At 38.3% G+C, this 19,296-nt stretch overlaps 1 protein-coding gene across 2 annotated transcripts in view; it reads left to right on the top strand.

Moving 5' to 3' along the window:
* Positions 1-12,416, top strand: part of RTTN (rotatin) — a 142,786-nt gene extending 130,370 nt beyond the window's left edge. For both annotated transcript variants that reach the window (XM_041739584.1, XM_041739583.1), the window contains 5 exons: positions 1,574-1,776; positions 4,913-5,180; positions 10,069-10,172; positions 11,282-11,351; positions 12,279-12,416. In XM_041739584.1, coding sequence (XP_041595518.1) covers positions 1,574-1,776; positions 4,913-5,180; positions 10,069-10,172; positions 11,282-11,351; positions 12,279-12,364 — 731 coding nt within the window. In that variant the 3' untranslated portion in view covers positions 12,365-12,416. The remainder of the gene's footprint in view (positions 1-1,573; positions 1,777-4,912; positions 5,181-10,068; positions 10,173-11,281; positions 11,352-12,278) is intronic.
* Positions 12,417-19,296: the final 6,880 nt, after the last annotated feature.

The following is a 19,296-nucleotide window of genomic DNA, read 5'->3' as shown; positions in this document are numbered from 1 at the left end:
GAATTGCTGACAGTATTCACTTCCCCTTAAAAACTCAGAGTTATACACATAAGATCTTGTCAGCAAGTGTGCGTTCTTACTTCTAGCCACCATTCAGCAGCTCAGCAACTGGGTTCTCCAAATTTTGAACGATATGCAGAGAAAGGACTGGAACTCAAAACAATTCAGAGTCCTTCTAGTCATTACCATGATAGACACCAATTGATTCTGCGATAGACATGGGCCTCTACCCCAGCTCTGGTCTGTCCATTCCTGGAGTCCACCCTGCTTGTCTCACCAGCAGAAACTGATAGTGTAGGTTCTGAACTCCTGCACTTTCACTGTGGTGTATGGAGTATACACCACAGCACAGAATTTCCTTGTCTCCATTCTGTCACTAACTGTCTTGTTCTTCTGTTTGGATGGTCTCCTCTGACTGCATCCTCCGGCTCACCACCTCCTGATGGCATGATCAGTGCAGTAGAGCTGTCTGTCCAGTGCTGCATCTGTGCTCTATGCTTCTGTCCCCTCCTTCACTCCTTAGCTTAGGGTTAGGGAAGTCAGGAGGGACAAAATCAGCTGCTAAACATTGAGCCAAAGAAACACATTTTAAATCTCTTGAAGCTATAGTCTGTGTTACTCTTATACTTCAAATTGATGTAAGTCTGAGATTGTGGTTAGGTAACTAAATCGAGGAAGAAACTTTATTTTCCTACCTGGTTTGTTTTCAAGCAAAACTGCACCATTTAGTAGATTTGATAGAAACCTTGCTATTTGGATACTGTATATAGTATCAATACAGGAAAGATCACTATATTTATTTGTGTTTCCTTGCCTTCTATGACTCTATTTTGCAGAATGTATTTGATTCTGATCTATTATACTTAGACTGGCCTCCTCACATGGACAAGTTAATTATATTTTAGATTTATGTTACAATACAGTAAAATGAATTTCTAATTCTTCTATGATTATTTTACTCCCGTGATAAATCCCATATGGTTGTTTAATTTACTGAGAAAACACTGAATGCTGGAAAACCAATTTACGCCACTGCTGGCTCTTGCTGCTTATGAGCTGTGTCACTCTGAGCAAGTTGCTGGCTTTTCTGAGGTCTATGCCTTTATTTAGACTACTTGGCTGGTACTATTTGTTCTGGGCCCACACCCTCGGATCATTTCCTCCCTCTTTTTTTTCCCCTTCCATAAAATGAAGGCATTAGATCAAGTTGCCTCCCATTTTCAAAATTTTGTTCTTCTATACAAGTCTTTATTTAGATGTCTTTTTAAGGAACTATTTAAAAACTTCTTATGCATATTCTAGTCTTTAAAAAAATAAACTTAGCATTTTAAAATGCCCTATTGAGATCATTAGACCCTTGGTGTAGATGGCAGATCCATGAAACTAAATGAGACTTCATCACTAGCCTTTAGTGCAAATTTGCAGTTCGTAGGTAGTGGATAAGTCATTGATGGACAGATATGCTTCACGGCTTAGGTTTTGTTTTTTGTTTTTTTTTTTAACTAAATAATGAAACTAAGAAGACATTGTGAAAGGCTGGTTTTTTGTTTGTTTGCTTGTTTTGTTTTTTAAGGTTGCAGTTCTCTTTGTTGGTCAAGTTATGGACACTATCCAGCTCAAGCTGCATATAGAGGAGCCCCCAGCACCTCTCTGATGGGGTGTATCCTGAAGTTGGCTTCCCAGATGCCTCTTGAGAACACTGCAGTTCAGCAGATGGTTTTTATGTTTCTTTCAAACCTGGCCTTATCTCATGACTGTAAAGGAGTAATTCAGAAAGTGAGTACTTAATCTCTCCTTCATAACTTTTTTTTTTTTTTTTAAGATTTATTTATTTATCTTAGACAGTGGGTGTGAGAATTAGAGAAGGGGCAGGAGAGCAAGAGACTCTCAAGCAGACTCCATGCTGAGTGCAGAGTCTGATGGTGGGCTGCATCTCACGACCCTGAGATCATGCCATGAGCCAAAATCAAGAGTCAGACTCTTAACCCACTGAGCCACCCAGGAGTCACCTTTATAGCTTGGAAAAAAAAAAAAAAAGTAAAATAATACTTCTAATGGAGAACATGTGTAAAAAATCTAGAACTTAATTTCTAAAAATTAAATTATTATTTCAAGGCATTGTATTTTAAAAGATTGTAAAAGGATTAAGAAGTTCACTTTGTTTAAAGCCAGTTGATAGATAACACATGAAAAGTGACAAGCTAGAGAATGATCATTCCATTTCCTTTTCGTTTATCTTCTTAGCTTTTGGATTATATTTTATCTTCCTCAAAAATGAGGGATTTAGAAAGACAGCTGTCTTACATTTATTTGAGATCATAAAAGTAATGTATTAGTCTTTATGTAGACCAAATTGAACAGTAACCATTTCCATTCAATTTGCATTGTCAAAACGGTGTGTGAAATCACAGCTGCCTCTCCCCACTTAGGCCTAACTTCTTCTTCTTTTTTGTTTTGTTTTTTTTAAAGATTTTATTTATTTATTTGAGACAGAGCACAAGTGGGCGGGGGGCAGAGGGAGAAGGAAAAACAGACTCCCTGCTGAGCAGGGAGCCTGACTGAGGCTGGATCCCAGAATCCTGGGATCATGACCTGAGCCAAAGTCAGATGCTTAACCCACTGAGCTGCCTGGGTGCCCTGAGACGTAACTTCTTTATGACATAAGAGGCAATGTTATCAGTCCTCTGGAACTCCAGTGCCAAAACTTGACTTCTTATCACTGATTTTAATCTAGGGTAGTTTACAAAGGATTGAATGAGTTAAATTCACACATGTTCAGTGAGATTATATTTAGATATGTATGAACATAATCCATAATTTGGAAGATCCTTTAAGATGTGAATATGATCGCATTATCTGTTGTTTACTAGTACCTAGTACTTTGAGTGTTTCTGTTTCTCTTATATGGAAGCCAAGACAAATTATGAAAATTGACAGCATTCATAAGAATTCAGTCTCCTTTTCCTCTATTGTGTCAGCTTCCCACCCACCCCACAAAACTCCACATTGATTGCAGTCTCTAGGTAAGAAACAGTCTTTTCAGTGGTGTGTTGGAGCTAAGTCAGGCTAGCTATGAGTGTCATTGCTGATTTTTAGGAATTTTGTGACCCAGTTGACATCACGGTGCCACCTTGAAATCAACCATGGTGGGAGTACTCACACTGTATACATTGGCAAAAGGTGCAAATCAGAGGTCCATTACTCCCAGCAGAATTAGCTGTTTATTTACTGGCATAGGATTGGATATATCTGTGAAGTTCTACTGAACCGTCCTTGGAGGTGTGTGAGAGCACAGACTGGGGGTAGTGCTTCCTCCCCCTTCCCTGTAGAGCACATGGGTGAAGTAGAATGGGAACTCCCAGATGAGTGCTAATCAGGTCTGACGTGACTTTGAGCTGGAGGCCTTCTCTCCTTAAGCTTCATTTGTAAATTTCTCAGGTTGAACAACATAATCTTGAAGGTGTCTTCCACTCTCAGTCTGTGGTTCTGGTACTGTGTGTTCATGCATATTTTGATGTATATTTCACTGGACTCTGTTTCAGGTACAGCTAGCTCAGTCAAGTTGTTTTTACTCTGCTCTAATTAGGCAACCCCTGAGCTTCCCCTGCTGCTTTGTCCTAATGAGCCCTGGTCACTACAGTTGGACCTCTCCATTACTCATCCCTGAGCATTAGAAACTGTAGCCAGTACAAAGGTCTTGTTTCTCTCTACCATGTCCAGTATAGGAAATCATCTACAAACATCTTTAGCTCCAGGAAAAAGAAGGAATGCCCATAGCTTATTTATAATTGAAGGCACTGCCATGTATTTTATCACTAGCGTCAGCCCAAATCTCCAGTATCATGGCAGGATCTAGCTGAGTGGGAGAGGCACGGGATAAAGCTAGAAAGCATTAACTTGGATGGAACGATGAGAAGTAGATGTTAGTAATGGCAAGGACAGTGCAAACTGAGCATGTAGTTTTATAGTTTGCTTGTTGCTTGGGTTATATTGCTAATATTTCTATAGCTCATTTCATTCTTGTATTTTATTTTTTAAGTTCTTATTTAAATTCCAGTTAGTTAACATATACAAGTTAATATTAGTTTCAGGTGTATAAGATTGTGAGTTAGCACTTCCATATCATTTCATTTTTAGAGTTAGAGTTGTTTCACATAAAAGTGTTAAATTTACCTTACAGATTCAAGCCAACATCTTGATTTAGGTGCAAGGAACCCAGGAAATAGGCCATAATAGATTACTAAGTAGGAAAGAGATGAGAGAGAATCTGGACAGTTATGAAAGTTAAGTGATCACATTTCTATCTAACTGAAATGTTTGATATTCATCTCTAAGTGTACTAGAATAGCATGTAGCCACGAGAAGTCATCTGCGAAGTTAAGCAGCTCGGGTAAAGTGAATATGAGATGTACACATAGATTGTGTTATTTTTAAGAACGCTTGTAGCTATAAAGATTCAGATCTTTTCAGTTGTACTAGCGTTGTTAACTGGTATCCAAGACTGATTTGGGTTTTGTTTTTTTTTTTTTTCCTCCCCATAGGATAGCTTTTAATGAGTAGCAAAATTGCCAGAAGGCAGACAGAAAGAGAAAACTCAGGAGGCCTGAAATAATCCCCAAACTGAACTATCCACCCAAAAATAATTAAGAGTTGACTATATGTAGTTACTTTATCCATCATCAGGAAAGCATTAGTAAGAATTAAAATTGGAGCACGATTTTGTTCTTCTTAACTTTTTCACTTATACCTGGAAACAATATAGATGGAGTATTTGGAGGGTAGTTGTTAGGAGAAAGGATGAATTAAGTTTGCAGAAAAGAAGAGCAGAATGCTAGTTAATTGGTCTCCAAGGGACAAGGAAAATAATGAAAAGATTCAAGAAGAAAATAATATTCTCTCTATTTTCCCACAGAGTAACTTCTTACAGAACTTTCTATCTCTAACATTGCCAAAAGGAGGAAATAAACATCTCAGTAATCTGACCATTCTTTGGTTGAAGTTACTCCTGAATATATCATTTGGAGAAGACGGGCAACAAATGATCCTGAGGTTGGATGGCTGTTTAGACTTACTTACAGAGATGAGCAAATATAAGCATAAGAGCAGCCCTTATATACCTCTTCTTATCTTTCATAATATTTGCTTCAGTCCTGCCAATAAGCCCAAGATCCTGGCTAATGGTGAGTATACACCACACAGTATATACCACACACATACACACGCATCCACCTGTACATGTGGTCATTCCTAGAGTATTCCATTCAGATAAAAACCTGAAATTGTTTTACAAGTAATTTGTCAGGTATTTGTTAAATACCACTGTGTTCAAGGCACTGTTGGAAGCAGAGGCTGTTGGAATGAATTAGGTGGATCCTCTCCTCAGAGATGAACCAGATGTGGCTCCAGCCCTCCAGGGACCAGGAACCTTCTCAGGGTTCACAGACCTTGCCCCTGGTGGCTACACAGGATCCAGGAGGTAGCAGGGAGGAGGAGCATGGCGTCGGTGCTGTCTGGCCTCACCCCGACTTCTCCTGTCTCTCTCCCCTTGCTCCTCTAGGTCTCTGAGCAGCTGCTGTGTCAATGAAGCCTTTCCAGATCAACCTGTCAGCATGAAAGTCCCCACATCCCCTTCCTGCCCCCTCTACTTCCTTCTCACTCACCAATCCATCTGCCTGTTTTATTTTTCTCCATATTGTTACCACCAGTTGAGATACTGTATGTTTTTGGCATGTATCTGTTTATTCCGAGTCTGTGCACACTAGGACATTAGCTCTTATAAGGTCAAGAGGTTTTCATCTCTTTTATTCATGTTTATCTGTAGCGTCTGGAATTGTGCCTATCACTAGTGAGCATCCCATGAGTATTTGGTGACTGGGAGAGAGCTCCTAAGCAGGCAGGAGAATTCAGAACCCAAGACCACATGGTGAAATTAGCCTTACAGAGACGTCATTCTCTGAGATACAGGACAGATGGAGGTGAGGATTCGGAAAAATTTTGAAGCAGAAGGAGAGAAATGGAAAGCTCTGTTTTTGCAACCATGTGCTGTTTCTGTGAGGAGAGTGTGAATTTTATAGGAAGCAAGTTTTATTATAAGGTTACATTGCATTGTTTTTTTTTTTTTTTGGAGGAAAAAAAAGATGGGATCTAGACCTCCACACACCTGGTGTTGGATGCTCACTCCAGTATCACCTGAGACAGCTTCCCCGGGTCCAGTTTCTTCGTCTGTAAAATAATCCTTCCTTTCTTGGTTTTGGTAGACATCAGTTTATAAACACACATGAAGTGCCTAGTACCACTTATGGTATGTGGTAGATGCTGCAGATAGATTAATTCTGTTTTCCTTTCATGTTCTTTACTTAATCTTTTCTTAGAGGTGTTTTTCTATGGCACATGGAGTTTTCTAAGTGAGTGACAATGATTCTGCATATGTCCTGCTATGTATGCAGTGGTGATTCTCTTTTCCTGGTAATTATGGAATTGTTGGAAATACTGGGAAAGATTTTAGAAGCTCAGTCAGCTTTTAACTTAGCAAAATGAACAGTGGATCTGAGCTCTGCTTTTCTATAGCTCCTCTACTGATGCTGTGCCAGCTGCCATGGGGTAGAGTGAGGATAATGATAGGCCCTGCCTTATAGGGCAATGAGATAGCATATGTGAGGTATCTGTTCCCAGACCTGCTTTCACCTATTAGTTACTCATCTTTCTCAGAAGAAGTTTTTTCTTTGAGGACTACTCACTGCAACTTTATTATTGAGAGAGTTAGAGAAAGAATGGGCTTTAGGGAATGCAATGAAAAGTCTACATTTTCCCTCTGGATTTATTTTTAGTGTTTCTTTGTAATAGCGGTGCTCTCTCTTCTTCCTGAGCTTAAAGCAGTTGGACAAATTTTTGGTAAAAAAGAGTTTCCTCAGCCACAGAGACATGCGATTAGGGGCCATCAAGGCAGGATAAGAGGCAGCAACTGGGCAGTTTTTGTATGAACCTTTGAAGCACGTCACAGGCACTGCCCTCCCATTTCCACTTGGGGAAAGGCTTAGCAGAGTCAGCTAGTTTAAAATCTACCAGGTAAGACTGCAAAACTGATCATTAGTGCCCAAACCTCTGGTTTTGATGGTCAGAGATGGGGTGGGTTTTGGGGTTTGACCTTACTGTTAGGAATAGAGCTAGAGTATTCCTGGTAATGTAATGTTAGGCAAGGTCTTCTCTGAGAACAACAAAAATATGCTAAAAAATATAAATTTATTTATATTATTATTTATATTATTTATGCTATAAATATATCAGAAATCACCTTTAAAAAAAAACCAAAGAACTGAGAAAATAGTGGGAAACTCCCAGGCCAATTGTGACTGGAAGTTCATGCCTAGAGAAACACAAAATATGTATATGAAATATGTATTTTTTTGTTTCAAGGACATTTGCCAACATTGTCCACTTGGCTTTTGTTTAGACATGCTGAGGAGTCAGGAAACAACAGTCAGGAGTGTCCAAGATGGGGAGTTTATAGGCCATGTTGTCTGTATTTATAGGGAACTCCAAAGAACTAGCCTTAGGAGAAGGATGAATCAAAATTACATTGGTTCCCCAACCCTTATCCAGGTGATTATAAAGAAAAGAAAAACAAGTGTGAGGAATGGGCACCACCTACTGCCCCTCACAGAGCTGTAGCCCAGAGATGTATGGCCCAAGTGACCTATGACCTTGGTTTGAGCAGAACCTCGATTGACAGTAGTGCCCCTGGGTGCTTAGCAGAGCCAGGCTGCCCCTGATGGATAGAGGACAAGTGCATACTAAGCCTCAGAGAACCTTCACGATTTTTCAAAAGTATTAATGTATTGTTAAATGTGACCAAGCTCATCAGGAAGGTAGCATGGCAATATGAGTAAGAACGAGCAAGGGGAAATACATCAACTTATCTGCCCAGGCTTAGATATTAGAATTATAAAACACAGATTTAAAGATAAATTTAATATACCATATTTAGATAAGTAAGTGACAAGCTTGGAAATGTTTGCAGGAGACAGGAAAGTGAAAAATTGAAAGATTTAAAATAACCAAACAAATTCTATAAATATATAGGTACCAAACATGGGAGACCTTTGCTGAACTCTTGTATCTCTAGTCAGTCTGTGTTTGCAGTTCAATCATGATTTGACAGATGAAATTGCATCCCCATCAGCTCTTTTTCCCAATAAATTTATTGTCATTAAATCTAATTTGTTAAATCAAATACTGTTAAAACTAGTTCTCACCTTTATGCAAAATGTAGTCGTAAAACAAACCTCTTTCAGCTTTACCATTAATTCAGCTCTGGTTTGTAGCATTTGTTGATTTTCATGGTGTAAATTACTCTTAGGATAGCTGATTTCAGGCTAGCAATATGATATTCCTAAATTTGTAACTAAATCAATTCTATTAAGAAGAAAGGTAATAAGTATTTAAAACTCATCATTTCCTACTTACTAGTTACATTTTACTGTTACCCATTCTCTTGAGGTTATATATATGTGGGGGGGGTGCTTATTTTATACGTATAATTTAAACTTAAAAATGTTTAATGTGCCTTTTTTGTATGCATGTTATATTTCACAATAAAATGTATTTTTTTAAAATTCGTTGCATCATTGGGGACACCACATTAATTGATCTGTATATGTACTTTATTAAATATGCTTAAGAAATAGTAACTGGTAGAAGGAGTTATTATAAACTTACTTAGAATATGGGTTTTATGTTCTCATATATATAAAAACATCACTTGATGATACTCAGGGATACAAAGGAAACTACCCTCTCATTTCATGATGTACCCTAAGAGTACCAGGTGCCACCTATAACTTCACATAGTGAATTTCATCAGATAAGTCTTGGTATGGACTAGTTATGGCACAGGAAAAGCAAGGGAGGCTAGGAAATACAGAGAAGGTGGTAAGGAGTAGGGCCCAGTTGGCAGGGAAGTTCAGAACCCATATGTACCTTCTACACTGTCCCTCACTATACAGAAGATACTTTGTGGAGCAGCTTTTTTCCTTCTCTATAAAAGATGTAAAATTCCTTAAGATTTCCTTGACAACTAAATAGAATTACCTAAACAGCATTTTTGTTGCTTTAATTACGGAATCTTTCATAAACTAGTATTCATCGAGCCCCTAAAATAAATTGGCCTGATGGTTGGAATATTCACCAGTGAGTAGACACACACTTTGCCCTCAACCGGGTTACAGTTTATTTAGATGCATTCACAGTATAGTGGAGAGTGGTTATTCAGACAGAGTTCCCAATAACAACCCTTCAGAATGCTATGTTTTTAAACATACATTTTAGAGGAAAAATGATTTGATGCAATTTAATGGTATATAAAAATAAGTAATAAGATAGGTTCATATGTTGGTCTGAAATACCCTGACAGTTTCCTTAGGACTGGACTTCTCTGCATCTTCACTTAAAATGAGTAGGCTGCTGCAGGTAATTTATAAGTCTTGATTTCATACTCTGGCTAGCTTTGCAAAAAGGGGACATACCTTGAGTGTTGAATATGCCTTTAAATCACTTTTTCCTCTGACGTATATACATACACAGAAACATTTCTCTAAAATGTTTACTCCTTTTTTAAAGGGCTTAACTAATTTCGTATTTCTTGATTACTGTTTTATATAGTAAACCATGCAGTTGATGTTCTTTTAATAGTCTTTATAATTTATCATAAGAACAAATCTGTTTGCCTGCACACCAAAATGTGAGCTATAATTGAACAGCTCATTTATACAACTCTTTGTATAATTATTTACTTCTGCACTATTGTTGTTTAAATGAATGTGCCTTTGTTGAATTAGGGCCAAAAAAATTAGGCTGCCACAGCTTTCCTGAGTATTCTATGCCTGTCATGAAAATAATTTGTTTTGAGGTTGTCCTCCCACACATGCTATACAAAGTTGTTTTTGCCATAGTCTACTGATACCAACTTTGTATGTATTCTGATGGGGAGAAGGGAGTATCTGATTAGCCCAAGAACAGAATACATTGTAATATCTGGGACTGAACTTTTTTTTCTAATGTGTTTATTATTAGAAAAAGTCATTAGTGTGCTAGCTGCCTGTCTGGAAAGCGAGAATCAAAACGTTCAGAGGATTGGAGCAGCTGCACTTTGGGCTCTGATTCACAATTATCAAAAGGTCAGTTTTTAAAGTCGTTGTTATAGCCGGGGGCAAACACCAAGCCTCTGAGAGTGTAGCCAGGGACGCTAGAAGAATATCAGCAAGAGAAAACAAAACAAAACAAAAAACCATGAACTCAAAGACCTTGTTGCCTTATGCATTTATACAATTAGTGAGCCATCAGTAGAAATCCTTTTCATTTAATTAACAGGATATCTCATTTCAGAAGTGTGTCTCTTTTGGGTGAATTTTCCCTGTTGATATAAATTGATTTGACATTGGTTTAATGTTTGTATAGATTGTTTCTGCTAAAAGATGTATTAAGGAAAAATGCATCCTGAAATAAAACCGGATAGTGAGGTTTTATCCAGCTGTGTGATTCCTCTTTCTCTAGTGTGTGCCATTTCTGAGTTTTGAGAAACCTTGGTTCTTGTAAGGCTGCAGCCCAGGGCCAGTCCCAAGGGGACGATTGACAGGTGCGGACGTGCACTTGCTCTCTCTGACCTTTGGGCTTTTCTTTCTTTGCAGACACCTCATTCCTGAGAGAAATGCCCTTGTGTATCTAGCAATTAAATAGTGGCTCAAATGTTAGACACTATTAGGATAGACACCATCCATGAATGCCGAAAAAAATGCCGAATACTCTCGGCATTTTGTCCCTTGTCTGTGCGGCTTATTCTCTCTGCTAGCTGGCGACAGTGCACACGAGGAAAGAGTCAGTGTTGTCGCTTTCACCTCGTATCCCTAGGGCTTAGCACAGGATTTGACACTTTGCAGCCACTTAGTGAATATTTATTAACCAATTGTACGTTTGATATAATTCATCTGAAATCGGGGGTTTGAGAGAATATTAAATATTGAAACCCAGACTGAGTCTTCCTTTAAGGCTTGAGTTTGGGGAGAAGGGGTAAAGGGAAGCGCAGAGAAAGAAATGAGTTGGAGAGGGAAGGATGTCGGCGACAGTTGAGTGGGGTACACTCATAGATAGTTCCCAGGCTCCATTATTGTACTTTATAAATGTTGTGCTTAGTGCTGTGGTCAGCAGTGGCAGCATTAGTATCGTAGTATCCTGAGCCTTAGCATATGGGAATAAATCTAATTAATGGATTGTTTTATGTTACCTGCAGGCAAAAATGACTTTGAAAAACCCATCCATAAAAAGAAGAGTGGATGAAGCATATTCCTTAGCAAAGAAAAGTAAGTTTTATTATGAAAGAGATTATAGTTCAACTTGGAAGCTGTTAAGTGAATTCTCTGATTAATGAATTGTTTGGATAGTTCACAGCAAGATGACAGTTTTCTATGGTGATGTTTGAGGAGCATTTTTATCGAAGCATTATAAAATGTACTGATATCTGGTCCATGCTTTTCATTATGTCACCTATTTAAATAATAAATTGTTTTGATAGATGAAGGCTTGAGATACAATTTCTTAAAACATGTCTTTGATCTTTCTCCAATTCATTTTCCTTTTCTTTCACTAAACTTCCTTTGCCAGTGGCTATACCACCATGCTATAATGTGTTCTGAGGTGATAAGAACTGGGCCCAATTAGAATTGACCTTGAACAGAAAACTTTGATCTAACATCAGGGAGTTGAATTATAGTCCTCCGAGAATAGATCCCATTGCCCCTCTATCCTCTCAGCCCTGTGATGTGATCGTGATACAAGGCAGGGTTTTCTTTGACAGTTCGTTTTTCATTTTAAGTGAAACCGGTTTTCAATGAGCATTATTCTTTGAACATTTTTTATGCTAAGGCACTGTATTGTGTCTTTCTTGAATTGTACTAAGTCTGTTGGTTATTAGTTTGTGCTTTCCTGGTCTGATTCTTTATAAGTGGTTTGTGGATTTTTTGGTTTGTTTCTCACTGTGACCATGAGTTTCTAGAGGTTGTGAATAATTGAATTATGTTAGAATTTATGCATTAGGAGAGATGGTTTAATACATGAAAAGAGCAAGGCATTCTTTTGGGGTTGTAGGTAACAGCTGTCATTATGGAGATGTATTGTTTTTTGTTTATACTTTTTGATTAAATCATAAATAAAAAGTAAGTATGAATTCTGTTCTTAAGTGCAACATGAAATTTAGTAAACTTACTCTTCCATACTCTTATTTTTCTCAGCTTTCTCAAACTCAGAAGAAACCCCTCTAAATGCCTATTACTTGAAATGTCTTGAAAATCTCGTTCAGCTTCTTAACTCTTCCTGAGCAATATGAGATTCTCCTCCGTGAAACTGATGGCTGCCAGACAGGTGAGCCAAGCTTGAAGCAAGCTCTGTATAGCAGCCGTTACCTGGAGATATGCTAAATCTCTGCAAGGTGTTGTGCCCTTCCTGCCTGATGAGACATAAAATTGGTGACATCTCTTCTCTATCCCTTTGTACCAACTCTTTAAAGAGAGAGCAGCTGACAAGAAGATGATGGACAAAAGGCGTAGAAAGTTTTGGGAACACAAACATTTTTACATTTTTCTATGCAATTTGCTTTGTAAAAATAATATTTAACAGTTATTTAATAAAATATTTTTAGATACTGAAAATCGACTAATAATTGCTGCTTGCAGACTTTTATCAGTCTCATGAATGTAAATTGTAGTAATTGGAAGAAGACAGGATGTTCTCATTTCCTTCTTTTCCTTAATTTTTTTAGATAGAATTTGGCTCTTGTCTCAGTACAAATCCTATTTCTCAAACCTTCATAGTGCCCAGAACATACATATTGGTAAAGACGTATTTGTTTGTAAATGTCTCTAATTTTGTCAGTAGCTTCTTTATGCAATTTTTAGTGATATTAAGTCATTTCTATATGATTTATAAACCTGTTATACTTTATTACTTTTGCCTTTTCTTTTTCACCTATATTTTTAGTATTTTCACCTTTTAACTTCTGAAATATAATAAAGAAAGAAGAATTAGAGTTTATGATCAGGTAGGCCTGGGTTTAAATTCTAGCTCAGCCTAAAACATCACGAAGAATAAGACTTATAAACAATCTAGCAGAAAGAAGTTGTGTCAAGTACTCATGATGTAACTCTTAACAAACATTAGTTTTAAACTGAGAACTTACACCAATATCATTAAAGTACTGATCACCTTCAGCAGTTTTCCCAACACTTTTGAAAGTAAGAAAATTCTGTGTAAGAGAAGAAAAATGCATTACTGTACACACTCATTATTTACACACATACACCTGTACACACTCATTTACACACACACCTGTACATGCTCATTATTTAGGGAAAATTTTTCTAGTCAAATTAATAGGTTAATAAAAAAATGACTTTTTTTTTTTAATATTTGAACTCTGGTTTTCCTCTCTTGTGTCACATGTTTTTGTGATCTGGGATTTTTTTTAAATTTTTATTTATTTATGATAGTCACAGAGAGAGGGGGAGAGGGAGAAGCAGGCTCCATGCACCGGGAGCCCGACGTGGGATTCGATCCCGGGTCTCCAGGACCGCGCCCTGGGCCAAAGGCAGGCGCTAAACCGCTGAGCCACCCAGGGACCCCAAAAAATGACATTTTAAAAGTGCTTTAGCAAATTGCTATCATCACGAAAACAAGCCAGGTAATTTTATTTACGCTAGAGGCATGAGGACAGAACAAATGTTAAATATTGAAATAGAAGCACATAAATCTGTGGTGTCTGAAAATTATTGATTAGAGGTCTTAACGATGGATCTAGGAAGCTCAGGAGTTTCTGGGCCATCTAAGTTAATTCAAAGAAATGGACATGCCAATACCCTGAAAAATTTACCAATTCTGAGAGCAGGAATCAGGAATTATTTCTACCTTTTTTCTTCGTTTCTTATATTCTATACCATTTTCTTGGTATTATCATATAAACTCTCACTGATGAGTAATGACATGGATTTCTTTGTAACTTCCACTTAAAAGAGCTCTCTCTATATCACAGGCACTATTCTCAGAATGTTTATTATTTAGTCTGTCTTTCTCTAAAATACTGTTATCCCTGTGTTAGAGGTGAATAAATGGAGGCTGAGTGTGGTCTGTGGCTGCTTACCTGTCTGTGCTATGCTGCCTCCTTTTTTTCCTTCATTGGAATTCCTGTCTTTGTATTTAGATCTTATACATAACTACCATTTTTCCTACAAAAATCAAATCTCTCCAGGGAAATGATAATTTCTTTTATGGTTCATTGATTCATTCATTAATTGACGTATCAGGGTTATCTTTGCCTCATATCTTTGAAACCAGGAAGAGTTGTAATTGATTCCTTTCCCTAGAAGTTCCAGGTAATACTATGGGGGGAATTATAATGCAGTATCTTGAGCTACTCCAGGGGTATTACCTGCTGAAGCCCAGAAGGACTACCACTCCTGGAAGAAGAACAGAGGTCATGGCCTCAGGAGCAGCTGCACTGTCATCTGTTGGCGTCCAGGGACCTAGTCCTTTGACAGCAGCCCTTCCTATCTGTGTCTCTTCAGATTATGTCCAGCCAACCAATGAGGAAACTGGTAAGTAGGAGATTTCTGAGGTCACCAGCCCACTATTTCAGCTTTGACACTAACTTAGGACCAGCATCAAAATCCCCTAGGATGTTTGTTGATATACAGATCCCCGGACCCACTGAAAGGGAGTCTTAGGCCTATGTCCAGGAGAATTATTAGTGAGCTCCCCAAGTGATCTCTGCACTGACCACAATTTGAGAACCAATGATTAATCAATCTCTTGATTTTACAGAAAACTGCCTAGAACATGAAAATGATTTAACATTACTCAACTACTTATGAAATCTGACTTAAATCTGGGTGTCTTGAATGTTAGTCAAGTGACTAGTCAATGGTAGTTACACATTCCTAGTTTAGGCAGAGATTCAGAACATAGTTGTAGGGGACTAGTTCATGCCTAATGGTCTCCAAATTTCCCATCCCCTGGCCTTTTTGGTTGTTTGGTTAATATTGCCTGTGTGCTATGAATGTGCACAAAGCCTGTACCATTTTAAACAGAATGTGCAGACATTGATAGAGAGGCTTCAGAATTTAAGACCTTGAGCAGTTTACAGGAGGAGGCAGCCTTTGGTTTCAAAAACAGGAAAAAGCAGAATACTTAGACCTACCTGGAACCTTTTTCTCCTCTTCCTAAAATCACTTTCTAATATGAATAGCTGGGTGTATTTTTCTTTGATGCTCTGTAAAGAATGGAGTGAAAATGACAATTTGCCTTTTTAACTGAAGGTCATCAATTTTCCTTTATAGTATTAAACATACTCAGCATCTGTAGTTATCTTACATCATTAGTCTTTGTGGCTGCATCTTGCCTACCCCCATTTCCTGAGATCCGCTTCTTGACTCAGGTGTTCCACAAATTTGGCAGATTGATGGATAGGAATATGAATGATTAGTATCCCTGCTCTTGCCACAGCCAGGTATGCCTATGGTTCTCTTAGGGAATGAGAGAGCATAACGGAGTGGTTAAAGGGTGTTGGGCTCTGGAGCCATAGGCACCTGATGTCAACCCTGGCTTCATCCCTGCACAGCAGTGGCAACCCAGGGGCAGCCTTGAGGCCATTTCCTGAGCTGTAACTGGGATAAGGATACCTGCCATGTAAAGTTGGGGAGAGATTGGAGTGCCCAGCAAGTACCTAGTACATAGTTGATTATCCCTTGGATGTCATCAGTGATGAATTATTCTTACGTAGTTCTCAAAAATGTATCTCTCCCTCATTAAAACATTAAATCCTTTGTGTCCTTGCAGCGCTTCTATGTGGTGAGGAGGATAGGCTGGGAAGTGAGTTATGTTGTCACAGCTAAGGTTTCAACATTCCAAAAGGATTGTATTCACAGTCCTGAGGTCACTGAGCTCAGGGACACTCACCAAGTCATCATGGAGAGCTTAAATCTTGCAAAGCACTGTGTGGGTGTGTGAAATGCAGCTGGGTGAATGTGGTACATTTTATTCTGCTTGTCAGATTTTCTGGATTGACTGTGAGTTGCTGAAATATTGCTCTTCCCCAACCTGACTTGAAAAATACAGGAAATATAAACTTAGCATCCAAAAGAAAACCTTAGCTTAAAGAGTCCATGTGTTTGGGGATAGCCCTTTTCGTCTGTCTGCCTGTTGTTGACTTGTGATTCAGTCAGTCAAAGGGATTAGATAATTAAATGCTATTGTTTCTGTGAATGGGCAATTTAGAGTTTATTCTTCCTAAGTTAAAAATTGTTCCTCTTGGGAAATTACTTACAAGATTCAAATAGTCAGCTGGGACTGACTCAGAGTATGCTGGACCTCAAGGCTCAGGATGAAGACTATGCCAAAACCCCAGGATTCTGAGATTTGGCAGCAAGACATGACGAGCTCAGCGTGATCCTGTTTTAAATCTTCCCAACAATGTTCATCTTTGCATTTCATTTGCTTCTTCTGCATTTGAGAAATCTGCTTCAGAAAAAAAAAAAATGGTCTTTTAAAATAATGTCTCACAAAAGATCCACAAGGTAACATTCAATAAATTTCTCTTTAATTAATTTGGCATGAAAGCCAAGAGAAAAATACATGTTTTAATGTAATCTTCAAGGAATGAATTCTTTCATGCAAGCGATTCTCCTTTTTCAATAATGTCTTTCCCTGTGGTTTCACCTCTTCCAACGACTGCCTTTGGAGCGTCTGTGTCCCATTTGGTTCATCTGGGCAGCAATACTCAGCATTCTGGTAGCAAGCAGATTGCTTGCAGTTCTGGACAAGTTCTGAAAACATGATTTCCTCAGATATTCTATTAGAACATTCTTCCCTTGGCTTGCCATGGAGAGAGATGATAAAAAGTCAGATTATAAAATGGAGAACTACTTTTAATCATTTCTGATGAAACTCATAAAGATTGGATTGCAAAGAATCAGTTTATGGATATGGTACCTGGTTTACAGTTTATATCTGTTAAGGAAGGCCGTGATTGCACAAAGTAAAAAATCTAAAATAATAATGACTTCACGGATGCCTGGGGGTGCAGCCAGTTAAGTGGCTGACTCTTGGTTTCAGCTCAGGTCGTGATCTCAGGGTCATGAGATGGAGCCCCTGCATTGGCTCTGTGCCCAGTACTGAGTCTGCTTGCTTCTCTCCCCCTCTCTCTGCCCCTCCTCCTCCACATGCAGTCTCTCTCTAAATAAATAAATTAAAATAATAATAATAATAATGGCTTTAGCAAAAGAGGATTTTCTTTCTCTTTTTCCTGTTATGTTGTTTTTTTTCCCCACATGTAGGCAGCCCCCCGGAGGCCATTCCTTGGCTGACAGTGCCCTCAGCGACTCAAGCACATATCCTTCTGCTCTCCTGACTTGGTAGTATGCTTCCTTCAGCAAGTTACTTAATGAATGTCAGGAAAAGGACGGAAAAAGATGTTCCCAGCTGAGCACTCCAACAACTTGCCCTCACATCATCTTGGACAGAGCACAATCACATTCGTGGTCACTCCCAGCTGCAAGAGTGGTGAAGGAGCGTAGTCCTTGAGCCAGGCTCACTCCCATATCTAGTGACACAGGCCTCTGCTGGTCAGGACGGGATGAGGGGCTCGGTTAGGCGACCACCACTCCACAGGCCAATGTTCTAGTTAGTTTAAGAGAAAAATGTGATAGAATGAGAGGTAAAAATATTAGTATGCCAAATAAAAAATTAGATTAGATGCTGGTTGAATTTATTAAATCTGCATTTAGACTTTGTGATTAATTCTAGTTGCATTTAGAACCAGAAATGCTAATGTCAGAGAACAAAGTAAGATAACTTTCTAGTGTGAAGCTGGATGTCCTGTGTAGAGTTTATTCCCCTGACATGGATAGCCGTAGCTATCCAGTTTTAGTTTCTAGAAATGCAGCAAGAACTAACACACTTATAAGCAGTCTAAACCCCAGCCTCTTCCTGTTTGTTTCTTTTTACTTTCTTACCCAGGAATTCTAATGGATTTTTACTACTTATCTAATTATTACTATCGACTTTTCTTTTTTTTCCCTGCAGTTACATCACCACACCAGATTCAGTAGCCCTTTGTAAGGTACCACTTGTTAGCAATTTTTTGCAAAACATTTTATTTTGTTCTTAAATAAATAAAAATTTTTCACCTCACTCTGTCATTACTATTTAACCAAGTTCTGTAATTTCATTAATAAGTCTGAGTGGTTCATATTGCTTAGGAACAAGTACAGCTGGATCTAGGTCACCATGAGAGTTGCCTAATGGAAGCCAGAGGCCTGTGCTGGAGGGGTCCGCTGGCCCCTGAGCACATGGGCTCCACTGTCGCTGCTGCACTTATCGGGAGAATGGAGGGAATTGTTAAGTCTTAGCAAATCTGTGGGGGCCAATTAAGAGTTTCTGTTACACTATAAGCTTATAAGATTTCTTGGAACTTAGCACTTCCTCTTGTTTCTTTACTGGTTAATTCTTGCCTGGCCCTATGTTCAGAAAAAGAATGCCGGAGGTTAGAGGTTATGGGTACTTTCTCGACCTCCATCAGGGGCCTCCACCCACCCTCACATTTCCATTTCTGCTTTATTAAAAGGTCAAGATCAAATGTTACCTCTCCCTCTAAGCTGCATCAGATTCCCTACCTGGGAGGAAATTCTTTAGTTTTTGATTTTCCACACCTGTTTTAGTTTAGATTTTTGGTTTTTTTTTTTTTTTTAAAGCTTTTATATCACTTATTTTTTTCCCCTTGTATTCTGATTTGCATACAGTTGTTCCCACCATCTGCTTAGATATGGTTTCTAGATTGAGCTTTAATTTTAATTTTCTGCCTCTCACAATATCTTGCACAAAGGAGATGCACAATTTATATTTATTTGAATGAATGAATGAATGTGGAAAATATTAGTAAAAGCTGTAGAATTTCACAGTGTAAATTAACGTAAAAATTCTGTTGACTGTCAAAATATGCATGTTTCTTTTATGAGAATAGATTAAGTTCTAAATATAAAGAGTGAAAGAAAAAACACTGTTTATGAATATTGTAACCTTAGGATATTTTTTAGTCCAGTAGAGAAAAAAACTCCAATATTTTATATATACTTAAAAATATAACCAGCACCAACATGAAACAAAGACACTAAACTTTCAAGATCCGTTGGTTCCTAGGAATCTTACTTGGGATATTCTTTTTTGGACGCTAGATTATAGATTTCAGCTTTTTGAAGATAGAAC

This window comes from Vulpes lagopus, chromosome 24, assembly GCF_018345385.1.
Source record: "Vulpes lagopus strain Blue_001 chromosome 24, ASM1834538v1, whole genome shotgun sequence".
NCBI classification, from domain to species: Eukaryota; Metazoa; Chordata; class Mammalia; order Carnivora; family Canidae; genus Vulpes; species Vulpes lagopus.
The sequence above is the reverse complement of the archived record's forward strand: the minus strand, read 5'-3'. Positions and strand labels throughout refer to the sequence as shown.